The sequence below is a fragment of the Engraulis encrasicolus genome, chromosome 3 (genome assembly GCF_034702125.1).
Source record: "Engraulis encrasicolus isolate BLACKSEA-1 chromosome 3, IST_EnEncr_1.0, whole genome shotgun sequence".
Lineage (NCBI taxonomy): Eukaryota > Metazoa > Chordata > Actinopteri > Clupeiformes > Engraulidae > Engraulis > Engraulis encrasicolus.
Genome location: NC_085859.1, coordinates 10467014 through 10481147, shown reverse-complemented (window position 1 = coordinate 10481147; position 14134 = coordinate 10467014). Strand labels below are relative to the sequence as shown.

The 14134-nt window shown below is 41.6% G+C and overlaps 2 protein-coding genes across 3 annotated transcripts in view; one reads left to right on the top strand and one right to left on the bottom strand.

Annotated features, from left to right (window-relative positions):
* Nucleotides 1-2237, bottom strand: part of LOC134445692 (phospholipase A2-like) — a 7415-nt gene extending 5178 nt beyond the window's left edge. Inside the window, exons 1-2 of the mRNA XM_063194728.1 lie at nucleotides 2185-2237; nucleotides 1004-1160 (exon numbers count right to left, since the gene is read on the bottom strand). Of these exons, the coding sequence (XP_063050798.1) occupies nucleotides 1004-1160; nucleotides 2185-2221 (194 nt within the window). The 5' untranslated portion in view covers nucleotides 2222-2237. The remainder of the gene's footprint in view (nucleotides 1-1003; nucleotides 1161-2184) is intronic.
* Nucleotides 2238-6175: 3938 nt separating this feature from the next.
* On the top strand, nucleotides 6176-12166 carry LOC134445691 (phospholipase A2, minor isoenzyme-like). 2 transcript variants are annotated; one of them, XM_063194726.1, is made up of 5 exons: nucleotides 6176-6284; nucleotides 8384-8440; nucleotides 8547-8694; nucleotides 11504-11637; nucleotides 11768-12166. In XM_063194726.1, exons 2-5 carry the CDS (start codon nucleotides 8392-8394, stop codon nucleotides 11974-11976), a joined length of 540 nt encoding a protein of 179 aa, XP_063050796.1. In that variant the 5' UTR covers nucleotides 6176-6284; nucleotides 8384-8391; the 3' UTR covers nucleotides 11977-12166. The 2 variants fall into 2 exon arrangements, with proteins under 2 accessions (XP_063050796.1, XP_063050797.1); XM_063194727.1 differs by lacking the exon at nucleotides 6176-6284 and having other exon boundaries at nucleotides 8198-8440.
* The last annotated feature ends 1968 nt before the right edge of the window (nucleotides 12167-14134 follow it).

Here is a 14134-nt window from a genome sequence, read left to right as displayed (position 1 = left end):
TCTGAGACAGTTTAGCCAGACACAGATTAGGGATTGGTAAGACTTTACTTTACGGATCGCTAATAAGGTGGTAACTTCGTGTTAATTTCATAGTTATTTCAGGATAATAACTGTTTGTTTTTAGTAAAAACAGCAAAATAACCATACAGTTTCCAGTGCATTGTGTGTGTGTGCGCGCTTGTGTGTGTGTCTGTGTGTCTGTGTGAGTTTGTGTGTGTGTGTGTGTGTGTGTGTGTGTGTGTGTTATTTTGCTGTTGTTACTGAAAACAAACAGTTATTACCCTGAAATAACAACGAAATAACTATGAAATTAACATGAAATTACCACCTTATTAGCGATCCGTAAAGTAAAGTGTTACCGATTTGTCCTCAATCGCAGGCTATTGTAGCACAGAATACCATGGAATTACATACAGATGGCATAAGCTGGTGAACACTTGGCTCGAGGACGGCGTAGCCATGTGCACACATTCACATACTGTACATGAGAGAAGGGGGAAGCGGGAGGGGGAGCTGACGGGGCTACCCATGATGTAATAAATGATAGACGTCCGCAACACTGTTAATGCTCCCAGTGATTTATAGTGCAAATAAATCACTGGGAGCATTAACAGTGTTGCGGACTTCTATCATTTATTTCAGTTACTTTATTTTGTCCAGCACCTGTACCACTGATGTTCGCGCATTCTATACTTTCTCACTACCCATGATGTAATCATAAGGCAATAGAAATAGCAATAATACTTGAAGCACATTTTCATACAAAAGTATCATTGAATGTGCTTTAGAAAGAGACAAAAAAGATAAATAACTCTGATCAAATAACTCTAATCTTAAGGCAGATTAAAAATAAGGCTGTTTTCTTTTTTAAAACATGCCACAGTTGTGGCCATTCTAATTTCAACAGGAAGCTGGTTCAATCATGTGGCACTGCAGCATAATGGATCATTTACACATTACACAGACCCTGTTACTAACAGCAATGGTCATAAAAGACACTCACAGGTCTATGTCATCTTTGGGCTGCCCGGATCCCCCGAGGCCACACCAGCAGCCGTACTCGTTGTAGATGAAGGGGTTGACCTGGGGCTGGGCACACTGGATCATCTCCCCAAACTGCCACAGTGCCCGGGGCACAATGGCTGCCTGCGCTCCGCAGACTGGTACAGAAACACCGATACAGACAGAGAGAAAAGAGAATGAGAAGAATGTAGTAAGCATGGTAGCCTATCAGCCAACTGGAGCAAAATTAAGCACAGTGGTTGGTTGGGCATGCAAGTGATCTATGCTAATCTTCATGAAATGCATCCATGTGAAATGCTCAGTTTGACTACATAAACCATAACCTGCTAACCAAACCCAGTTAAACAGACCTGCCAGATGTATATGCAGGTCACTGTGGTGAATCCTGGTATATATGGATGGGTTGTAATGTGGAGGAGAGGAATGTATAGGTATGTAGAGGAGTGTATATTGGAATGTAGGCTATACGAATAGATGTGAGTATGTGTGAAAATGGTGTCCATGTGTATTGTAATGAGATGTTTACTACAAAGATATAACCTGATGGAACGGAACAGTCTGATGTGAAAACAAATATCCATATGGGACAAAAAAATCTCATATAGTGAGTTAGATAGATTAGAAGACATTTGATGTCCTGTGCCTATTTTGTCAGGATTCATCTTTGGGAATAGAACACACTGACAGTGCTACAGTAGACCTACATGTTCTAAATGTGTCTCATGTTGTAAATGAAACAACTACAGTCCGTGTGTTTGGTACATTTGTTACTGAGTGCATGTGAGTGACCTGCATGTCACTCACTATGGCTGTGGAAGTGATTTTCTTAAGATGCAATTTCAAGTTCAAGTTTATTTTTTTAGCCATATCAACAGTAGGCCTATAACATACAGTTGCTAGGAATGTATTTTGGTTTGCTCACAAATTTAACAACACAAATACAAATAGCTAAGACAAAGAAAGAAAAAGAAAAAAAGGGGCGGTCATAAGGGTCCACCTGTGATCTTAGGGGGACATTAAACAAATTGAAAAAAACAAACAAAATAGAAAACAAAGACTTGTACATCCAAGCAAAAGTCAGGAAAAAAGTAATAGATTAGAAGGAAGATGACTAAGGAAAACATGACGTGAAAAAACATGCAAAAATCAAAAGTATTCTACCTGAAAGGATCAGCAAAATGAGGCTGGAGACATCCATCGTGCCAGAGAGCTGCTCAAGAAAGAGAGGGAGTTTCCACATTTTCCCCACATTTTATGGACAGGAGGGACGGGAGACGAAGAGAGGAGGAGATAAAACGTGATAAAAGAAGCCCAAAAAAGTGTCTTACACTTAGAGATATGTGCCGGCGTGGGAAGTGCATGCCAGAGCCTGGACAGAAACCATCTGTTCAGGGGTGGAAAAAATCCTGGCTGACTCCAAAAGGTAAACGACCTGTTGTGAACCTCTTTCTATGCATTACATAACATTAAATTTAGTATGGTAAAGAATTGCCATTAACAAGCTGCAGTTGTATAAAGTAGATGTACTCTTATGGGTGTAATTACAACACCAGTAGTATGGTATTACATAGTTGCATTTATCTAACATCATACTAGTGTTGTAATTGTAAGTGTAGCAGTACTGCTATGCGTTACATAACTCTGACAAGCTGACAGAACGGGAAACAACAGTAGTGAATAAAAACACAGTAAAGTTCAGGGCTGTAGTCAAGTCCACCTTAGTAGAGTCCAAGAAAAAGTCCAAGACAAGACCGAGTCCAAAAAGATTAGAGTCCAAGTCAAGTCCGAGTCACATGTCGGTCAGTGTTAAACAAAGAAAAGGATGAGTTTCAATAATGAGAATGTATATGTCATGGACGTGAAGACAAACTTGTATGTTGTTGGATTTCAAGCTCTACTCTAGAATCTATGATAGCCAATGTCCTAAAAAAACAATAAAGACCGACCCGGTCGAGTCCAAAAGCTTAATTTGGCAAGACCAATGTTCGAGTCCAAGACAAGTCTGAGTCCAATTGATAGCGAGTCTAAGTCCAAGTCCAAGTCCACAAAAAAACGGTCCTGAGTCCGGACTCGGGCACTACAGCCCTGGTAAAGTTAGAGCTAGTTAGGGTTCACATGGAGAAGGGTGTGGGTGACCAGGTGGCCACCTCACTCGCCAGGACAGCTCTGCGGTTGGAGATCAGACAAAGGGGTAAAAAAATGTCAGGAACGCAGAAAATTGTGTTTCCAAAATTGGCAGTGTTTATATTTTACAGTGTCAGTCATCCACCAAAATAGGCATACATGTTTAAAATAGCAAAATACAGCAAATGGCAAAAATAATCCAAAATAAAAAAAAATATTACAAAGTCCAAAATGTATCCCAAAAATAGCAAAATGCAAAAATAAGGCACTAAATCAAAAATAAGGTAGGCTTCAGAATAACAAGACAGCAATTTCAAGAATAGGGATGCTTACTTTGACAGAGCTCCCTTTAGTAACAGCTCACCCGAGTTACCAATGTAAAATGAGCAGGGGTTTTATACACCCTTCACTACACTCGAAAACACATCATGACTGGCTTACAAGATGATTGACTATTAACAACGTGATTGGACCGTACCATCATAGTTGTACACAAATGCACTGTTTAAAACCCAAAACCAAAAGAATAACATGCATCTCAAACACATCTCATACATTGTCGCAACCCTTATTATGTAAAGCGCATCAACCTACCACATTCAACCGACACGTAGGGATACAAAGTATACTTTCAAACCCCATTACCGATCACATTCCCCAACCCAAAGTCAAGATTAAATACTACCCAAATCAAATACTTCATGACAAGACTTAAGCCAGAGTTACGATATGGACATGCCAGTTGTAGGAAGGGGTGTTACCAATAATAATGTGTTAGCAATTGGTAATACTGTGTTAACAATAATTCTGGTGACTATACAGTGAAGTAGTAGCCTGGAAAACCAGCGCCAACTGCTGGATGGCAAAATGTTTTTAATTTAGACATCCAATCCATTTAGGCTGGTTTATCAGGCTAGTGAAGTAGCTGATTTTAAAAAAATGACTGTAATAAAAAAGGTTGGATGCGCTGCTTGCACTGAAGTCATAGGCCTATGTACCACACGAGATGGATACACCCATGGACAATGCTATAAATTGTTAGCCTTCTTTTACATTACATTACGCTTCTGATACTTTTATCAAAGCATCTCACAGATAGGCCTACGACAGGGTATACTATTGGTTGCCATCCCTGGAGCAGTGTGGGAATGGGTACCTTGCTCAACGGCAATTCAGCCATGGAGGGAGTATGTAGGCCTAGTAAGTGGTTAGAGTGAGAAAATACTTTTGGGTCCCTACAAAACTACATCATAATGCTTGTCTAGTTCAATAATAATAATAATAATAATAATAATAATAATAATAATAGATCAGTTTTATTTAGCGCTTTTCTTGGTACTCAAAGCTGCTTAACAGAAAATTCATGACTCATGCACACACACACACGCACGCACGCATGCACGCATGCACATGTGCACACACACACACACGGGGAAGGGAAGCAGATAGACAAAGGACAGGAAGGTGATGAGTTAAGTATAGGCAGAGTTGAAGAGGTGGGTCTTGAGATGGCGTTTGGAGGAATGCAGAGAATCAGAGTAACGGATGGTCAGGGGGAGAGAGTTCCAGAGGGTGGAACACTGGCATGACAGCACAGCACCACACCACACCACCCAAGTTCAGGTTTCATACCAGCATAATTCTTACCTGGGCATAGGTAAGGGGGTGGGGCGAATGAGTGCGACAGGGAGAGGCGAGGGAGACATGTGACACAGGCTCTCTCCATATCCCTCTCGCAGTCACCAGATTTTGCATGGCAGAGACTATTGAGACTAAAATGAAAAAAGAGTTAAAATACTTCAAATACTTCATACTTATACAAATAATACTGCATATCTGTACTTACTGTATCACCTGTAGGCTAATATGTTTTTGCATTTCTGCTATTTGCACTTCTAATTAGATGCTTAACTGTATTTTGTTGTCCTGAACTTATACTGAGAATTACATATCTTTTCCGTTTTGGACTCCGTTTTGATGAATTTTACATTCATTTTAAAGTGCTTTATAAGTACATTTGATGATGTTGTATTTGGTACCATAGACTTCAATTGCAACACTAAATACGGCTATACTGTCAAACTAGGCTTTGCAAACGCAAAGAAATATGTATTTTCATATTTTACCAGAGCTTAACTATAGATAAGACATTTCCTTAAATAAGGTGTTCCATTCAAAACATTTTTGTCTTCAAGCCTAACAGTGCTTCACTCCTTTCCCCCTCCTTTCATGAACCTGGCTTGGTGCAGCACACTGTGTTAGGCTACTTACATTTGTCTGTGTGTGTAATATTCGGACCTAGAAGATACTTTATGGCATGCCAGTTGAGATCAGGGAAGTCAACTGCGCAGACAAAGATTTCAGTTGTCCCAGGCTCACGGAGAGAAAGGACCCAGAATTGGGTCCCCATTACATTGTATGGTAGGCTTATGTATTGACTGGGGGGACTTTGAGATGACTTTGTTCCAGGACCTGTTAGTGGCTCTGACTGCATGGAATGCTGATTGAGATCTTGGATGGGTGGATCACTATAAGTAGAGGGCTAAAGAACCGTCCTGGAGGCAGGTATTATTCAGGTGATGGCATCGCTTTCATACGACGGCAGTGTTGCCAGATTGGGCTGTTTCCCGCCCAATTGGGCTGCTTAGGATCCTGCTTTTAGCCGTCTGTGGGTAAAAATTGCACTTGGGCATTTTTTTTTCTGTTCATTTTTTGGGCCTTAGAAATCAGTAGAATTTAGTTGAAATTGGGCGGGATTTAGTGTTTCCAGGAGGGGGTTGAGCAATTTTTTTGGGGCTGGAAATCATCAGTCTCATCTGGCAACCCTGTATGACGGGTGTGACGGTGCAGAGCTCATCCAGCAGGCATCATAACTATGTGGTTATGAACTCATATCGACACCCAATGCACAAACTGGTTCTGTGATGTAAGGTGACGTTGCAGAACGCACATGTAGAGAGAGAGAGAAAGGGCGAGAGAGAGAGAGAGAGAGAGAGAGAGAGAGATAAAAAGAGAAGAGGTTGAAACATTGAGTGTGTGGAACATCATTGCAGTCTCTGTCTCTTTGAACCTGACAGCTTTTTTTTGGATCTACGACTGGCAAGTGCATTTTAGGGAAGTTTCTTGGTTCCAATAAGGTAAGTGTACTTTATTATCTGCCTAAAAATAACAAACAAAAGAGGCAGTGCAATACAAAACAATGTAATATGTCTAATAAATAAGTAGTGAAGAATAGCGAGTATGACAGGTATATCAGTTCTAATGGATAGCTAGTCTACCTAACAAACTAACGGACTGACTAACTAACCAACTAACTACATGTTAGAATTACACCAAAGCTATTTCTCTACCCACACTGGTATTACCAAATCCATGTTTCAGTGAAAGTTCCTGTCCCTGTAGATCAGTGGGGTGCGGGCACCCCCTGGGGGTGCGCCTGAGATTTAAGGGGGTGCGCGGAATTTTGATTATGTTGAGGTTGCGACCAAAATTTTGGTTGGGAGCATTATATTTAGTCCATTTTAAGACAAAATTAAAACATGTTTGGTCCCCATTTAAAGTCAGTATTGATTAATGTCCCAAGCAAGAATTATTGCAATTAATCACTAAAATCATTTTTAGTATGTATACACATGTAGAAGTTTGGGTTGGGGGTGCGCGACTTCTCTTCGGCACAGGTAAGGGGGTGCGTTAAGAAAAAAACGTTAAGAACCACTGATCTAGATAGCCAGAGCGGTAGCGATACAGAAATTCCTCTCAGACCTCTTCGTCTTCAGCCTCAGTCTTCAACAGGCCACCTGCCAAAAGTTCATACTGAGAGCGCAGTGGATGAAAGGGGCCTTTGATTTTCATGACTGTGGCATTGTTCTGGAAAAGGGAATGGATATTTTTCATAACGGAATGCTACCTCCAGCTGTTCCTGTGCTGTATCACACTCCCTTTCATATATTTAATGAAACGGGTCCTCTAACAAATCCAATATGAAATGATTTATTTCTGTATTTACTAGAATTTACAAGAATAGATTGCAGAATTAATTTCATCAACGTTTCTATAGGTTTAGATGAAAACCTTTTGACTTACATTTGCTGTATGTCTCTAGCCGTGACTTTATATACTCAGTATGCTGAATACAATTAACTAGAGTGCACATCAAAGCTCTGCATTTGAGATCATTATTGCCATCATGGTGTATTGTATGGTAATGTTTCCTTTTTTAATTCATTTTCCACAAGCATGATTGCTAAAACTAACAGGTGGTTAAAAAAAAATGTATAATAACTGTACAATGATTTTACCTTTGCAATACTATACCTGTATGTCAATTAGACCATTTCTTAATTATTAGGTCGCTCCGAACTGGTCCCAAAAGGTTGGGAGCATGCAATTGATGCATGTTTGATATCCTGAAGCATTTCATTGGAAGAAAGGGGTCAAGCCCAACTCCTGAAAAACAACCCCACACCGTAATACCTCCTTGACAAAATTTTGCATGTGGCACAATGCAGTTCGAAATGTAACATTCTCCAGGAAACCTTCAAAGCTAGACTCATCCCTCAGATAGGCTGAAGGAGAGACGGGATTCATCACTCCAAAGAATGCCTCTCCACTGCTCTTGAGTTCAGTGGTGGCGTACTTTACGCCACTGCACCCAACGCTTTGCATTGCACTTGGTGGCCTGGATGCAGCTGCCATAGAAACATGGTTATTGTTGCTTTACAATGTTTTTACATCTAATAGACTAAATAAATTAAATTCATTCATTCATTCATTCGTTCATTCATTCATTCATTTCATTCAAGGTCTCTGCGTACTGTACTTTCTGCTAATCGCAAGAAGTTTGGAGCCTTGAGGCAATTGTACTGTGCAGAAAGTCAGTGACCTCTATGTGGCCTACTACAGTACTTCATGGCTTTGTTGCTATTGTTCCCAAACTCTTCCATTTTCTTATAATAATTCTGACAGTTGACTGTGTAGTACAAAGTATTTAGGAGTGAGGACATTTCGTGACTGGATTTGTAGCACAGGTGGCATCCTATGACAGTTCAAATTCCATGTTGAAATTCACTGAGCTGGAATTAAGGATGCCAAGGATGTTTGAAGACAACATTCCTTGAACTCGAAGTTTGTACATACTGTACATAGCCAACATGAAATCATTTCATTTCGGTAGCTAATGTGTTTAAAATCTGATTTGATCTGTTCAAACTCTTAAACCCTTTATGTCCTTAAACAGGAATAAGAATGAACCTTCAGCTCTCACTCCTGTTACTCCTGTTTTGTTTACCTGGCTGTAAGTCGATGTGCACACTTACACATAAACATGTGTTCACTTCTTTGTTTATTACTAGTAATCAATTTGGTCTCAAGTTAACGTGTATTGACTCCCACCATGACAGATATGTCCGCCTCTGACCGCAACCTGGTCCAATTCCGTGAGATGATCAAGTGTACTCTGCCAGACAGCAACCCTCTCGTGGACTTCGGTGACTACGGCTGTTACTGTGGGCTGGGTGGGGGAGGAGAGGCAGTGGACCAGCTAGACAGGTATGATGACTGCATGGGGAGTGGCTGGAATCTGGGACAGGGGGGAATATGCTGGCGGCACGTGTGCCGCTTACGATGTTGCTGATCACTGCTGGGCATGTTGATCTATACAAGCAGCGAAGCCAACAGCGGGAGACAAAGGGGTCCGTTGTCTTGGGCCCAGGTGGAGAACTGTCAGCAACACTAAGTACAGTACGTTTCTTCAGAGGCGATTCTAGGATCAGATGGGGCCCCAAGCAAAAATGCAAAAGAATGAACATTTGAACCAAAATCATCACTTCTGTGGTAAAGTGTGGGCTGTTATTCACTATCTAGGGGCTTGGGAGCCCCAAGCAGCTGCCTGCCTTGCCTGGTGGCAAGATGCGCCTCTGCGTTTCTTCACTATCTGGCATCTAGGACGGGTCAGGCAGGTACAGTTAAGCCGGATAGCTGGGTGGCACGTGTGCTTGTTGTTGTTGATGTTGTCACTGCGACAGCAATGTTTTGTTAAAGACTAAGTAAGTTTTCCCTCCATCTGGCATCTGGCATGAACTGTTTGGACAGATAGTTGAGCAAGTGTGCGGCTTATGTTGTTGATCACTGACACAAGTGATGTTTCATTCAGTGTTTTCACACCTGGTCCCTTTCTGCCGCCTAAGCGAACTCAGAGTAGTGACTCAGCATTTTTGCCGTATATGTGAACGCACAAAAGCGTACTCAGACCACTCGGAAGCGAACCGTACTGAGACCTTGGTTGATGTGTTCTCAGTTCGGTTCGCTAATGAGTTCTGATAAGTTACACTTGTGACTATGTGTAATCACTTAAGGAGGGCTCTAGAGGATTGGGTGTGATAAAAAATAAGAGTGACACACCATAAAAGCCTACCAGGACCAGAGAGATAAGCCGGTTCTTTTTGTAATACACTCACAGTATGAACAAAAACAGAACTGAGTCCTTTTGCTGTTGGTTCACTTGTTGGTCCACTTAAAGAGGCCCGAGTTTGGTTCACCTAAAGGGGACCAGGTGTGAAAACCCTGATACTGTGCATCCCCCCCCCCCCCCCCCCCAAAAAAAAAAAAAAAACATTCAACTGGCACAAGCAAAACAATGTTAGCCAGATAGCTGGGTGGCACCTGTGCTGATGTTGACAGTGACAGCAATGTTTCTTTTTTCAAGATATTTTTTGGGGGCTTTTATGCTTTTATTGTGACAGGGCAGTTACAGAGAGATAGGATGTGAGCGGGAAAGAGAGACGGGGAAGGTTAGGCAAATGAACCCAGGTTGCCGGCGTAGTAACCCAGTGCCCTACCATTAGGCCATGGCAGGGCCAATGTTTCTTAACGGTGCAACATGTAGGATGATGTATTGCAACAATGCTGCCTATTTCCAAGATTGATCTTTTCACAAATATTTACAAAGTAATTGACTAATATTTACTACTATGACCAAAGTACAGTATGTTTTGCAGCTTAACCCCTTAAGACACGGCATTATAAATTAGCTGTTACCAGCATGGCAATGACCAAGTCATAATGTATCACTAAAGGCTCTGTGCACTGTCATAGTAGTGTAGTTCTATAGTAGATAACTTTCAATGTCAATTACAGCGTGCCACAGGAGGTACGGCGTGCATTAAGGGGTTACCTGTCTGTTACTGGGAACTGAATAGATTTTCAGCCCTGCAGGTTGGAAGTGGAATTACCGTTATCTTTACCTCTAATGACTTATGGCCTGCTCCTCCGAACGTCATTGGTGGTGTAGCCCATAGAGGGCAGCAAAGTAAATTCAGAACTGCCTCCTTACCTTACTACCTCCTTACATTATACTTAGCTGATGCTTTTATCCAAAGAGACTCGGTTACTTATAGTGTATTGGTTATTAGTCCCTTGAGCATTGTGGGATTAGGTGCATTGCTCAAGGGCACTTCAGCCATGCATGGCAGTGCAGAGAGAGGCAAGGCTGGTAATTTGAGCCTGCAAGACTCTGATTTTAAGACCATCTCCCTACCCATTATGCCAGGGGTGGGGAGCGTTTTTCATTCGAAGGGCCACTTCAAATTGCTCCAAGGGCCTTAAAAGTCCTCCAAGGACCGTACTATGAGCACAAACCTGCACCCTGCACTTTAGGCCGATATTGAGGTCACTCCACCTTAACAACATACCCCACCTTCTCTAGCTCCCCTATTGCAAATGGAATTTCTAAGATTCCTTTACAAAATATATCATATTTCATGTGAACCTGCATAACATTAAAAATATGTAGGGGACTGGATAAAACGGCTTCAAGGGCCGCATATGGCCCTCAAGACAGAGGTTCCCCACCCCTGCATTAAGACCATGGCTTGCCCTGACTTGTAAAACAGACTATGACATGAAATGGATAGTCTGGGCTTGCACTATAGGCAAAGTCAATGTACTAAGGCCATCCTAATGACTCTCTACACCAGGGATGGGCAACTTTGATGATGAGGAGGGACACATTTGTCCATCGCCACTATCGGAGGGCCACACGAACACAGATCTGACTGCAACTCGAAGAGTGCGAGGAAGGTGCAGTTGGGTGGTCACTGACTGCCCTTATTGTTAGGAAGTAAATAGGGCTGCAATGCCATGTTACGGCTTGTTGGTTTGGGGTGCCTTGACATTTTTCTTGATTTGAAAGGGTGCCTCGCCTATAAAAAGGTTGAGAAACACTAGGCTAGACCAACTCGACAGGCAAAAAACATACTCTATCCTGTAGGGTTTGGTCTAGTGTTCTAGGCAGATTTGATATACGTAAGTAGGCTATGTTGTAGTTTTATCCACACGTTAAACTAAAGCCTTCTTTCAGGTGCTGTCTGGTGCACGATAACTGCTATGGCCTGGCTCAGAACCACAGCGCTTGCGATTCCATCTTGGACAGTCCCTACACAAATATTTACGATTTCACCTGCAATGAAGCCAGCCGGACAATTTCATGTTTGTGTGAGTAAAAACATAAAGCAAAGCCAAACAAAATTCTGAAGGTAGCCTATTCAGAAACTGTCAGAACAACTTATGTTCCCTTTCTATAGGAATGATCGCTGTTATGTCTGTGTGTTTATCTCTCTCTCAGCCTCCAACGACGAGTGTGACCTGTTCATCTGCGAATGTGACAGGGTGGCGGCTGAATGTTTCGCCGGCGCGCCGTACAACGCGTCCAACAACAACCTACCCAGTGGAAGCTGTAATGCGGCCCCAGGTGTTCCTCTCCCACCTGTCTGGGTTCACCCCATGACTGTCCTCCTGTTCGTCTGGCTCACACTACTAGAGAGAACCTTATGATAACCATTCACAGGATGAGTGTAGCGGAAAGTGCGCACATCCAGCAAAAAAGCATCATCAGGTGCCAAATCAAAAAATTGTCACATGTAGGAGCGGGAAAGGATTTGCACACTGCCTGCAAAAGACTTAATTTATTAGGAGCAACGTTTCGATCATAGATCTTCTTCAGGCATCAGATGCGTTGCAGAAACGTTGCTCCTAATAAATCAAGTCTTTTGCAAGCAGTGTGCAGATCCTTTCCCGCTCCTATCTCAACCATTCACAGTAGGAATATGTCATGTTTTTTTCCTCCTGGCAAACATGGACAACTGGACCCTGTTGGTTGTTGGAACATTATTTCCCTCAGGAAGAACATCATATAAATGTGATTGTAAAGCAGAGGAGTCAACCCATGGGTCGGAAAGTGCCTCGATTGTGATACCACCATCTCTGATCATATTGTAGGCTACTCAAGAAACTTAGACCAGAGAGAGTAGAGAGAGAGAGGTTCCATTGGCCCATTGTTTCCTGGTTCTATTATGGCCCCCCTTAGGCAGACCTAAGGACTGTTCTATTCATTGTAGGAGCATTATGACACGGCCCTTTAGGCAGACTGGAACCTGGTCGCGTTAGGTGCCCATAGAAACCTATTATGTTGGCATATCTCTATACTTAAAGAATCTCTGGTTAGACTACTTACTCTGTGACGTCACCTGCATAGTGTGGCAGGGTTTTTAACTTCCTTGGCCCTTGAAATGACACCTCTGTCCTTAAAGTTGTAAAATCTGCTTGGTGTTGCTGTACTGTGCATATGGTTATTACAATGTTATTTGTATTTATGTATACTATTTATTTTCATGAATGCCGCTGAGCTACTGATAAGCTTTTGACATGATTTACTTCAGAATTCAACTACCTATCAGTGTATGAATCAAAGACCTGTAAGAATGTTTTAAGAAAGTGGCAAGTAAAAGAGCAAGGTAAAGGGAGGCCTATGTAGTTGACATTACCCAAACATGTGACCTCACTCAGAAGCCTATGTTGCGCTTGACGCCAGCTTTGTGTTACAATTCCCTTGTTGAGTGGTGCCACCTAGTGGACATTGCTCAACACAACAGCTAGCAAAAAGACTGGAGGAAAAAAGAGCCTTGGTCCAGGCACTTCAGTTGATGAATGTGGTTATATATATATATATATATATATATATATATATATATATATATATATATAGATATATATAGATATATATAGATGTAGATCAATTTACATTGCACAAGTACAATGATGCATTTCAGAAATTTTCAGTACTCCCCCAACCCCCAAAAAGGCAAAAGTTAACGTAAAACAGCAAAGAGACTGTTTATGTCTGTTTGAGTGTGTGTATGTGTGTCTGTGTGTTGTGTCAGAGGTCAACAGCCTATGGTGTTTAAAAATGTGCAGCATTTGTTGGAAATAAGACAGAATTGAATGCATGTTGTTTCATATAGTGTGTGTGATAGTTGTGAACCAAATAAATGTGGTGTATTTACACTATAAGTAGTTAGAGTATGTATGTGTGTGCAATCAAGATATGAAATGTTACATTTAGGCAGGGAAGGCCTGTGTTTGCAGTTGGAGTTATCTTGGTTATGCCAACACTGTTATTCTGTTAAGCTGTTATCAACTCCGAAAACCTGAAGAATGATCTGCACTTTTCTGTGATTATGACTGATTTTTGTTTGGCTGTTTGAAGACTTCTGGCATTCTGTAAGAAGAAGAAAAAAACCCTGCTAAATCTGTGATGTTTTGCATTACACACCAAATATAGGCTATCACAATTATATTTACACATGTCCTCATATTTCCCTAGATAGTATATGGCCACCAAACCAATAAGTAATGTATTTATCAACTTAAAGGAACTTTTTCTTTGCTTTTCGTGCCATTTCAGGAGCACAAGCTGGCCTCAACATGTGTGCGGTGAGCTTGGCTATGAGGAAGAGAATGTAGCACTCACACAGTGCCTGCTGTCAAATGCAGGCTTACCTGAAAAGCTGGACATGTTCAGGTTTAGCATTTGCACACAATACAATTGTATCTCTAGTCGGTGAAATACGATTTTACCTCATATTAGGGATTGTGAGAGTAGGCCTTTAACCTTCTTTTGTTCTTGTTCAATCAATTTTGGTCCAACTTCGCA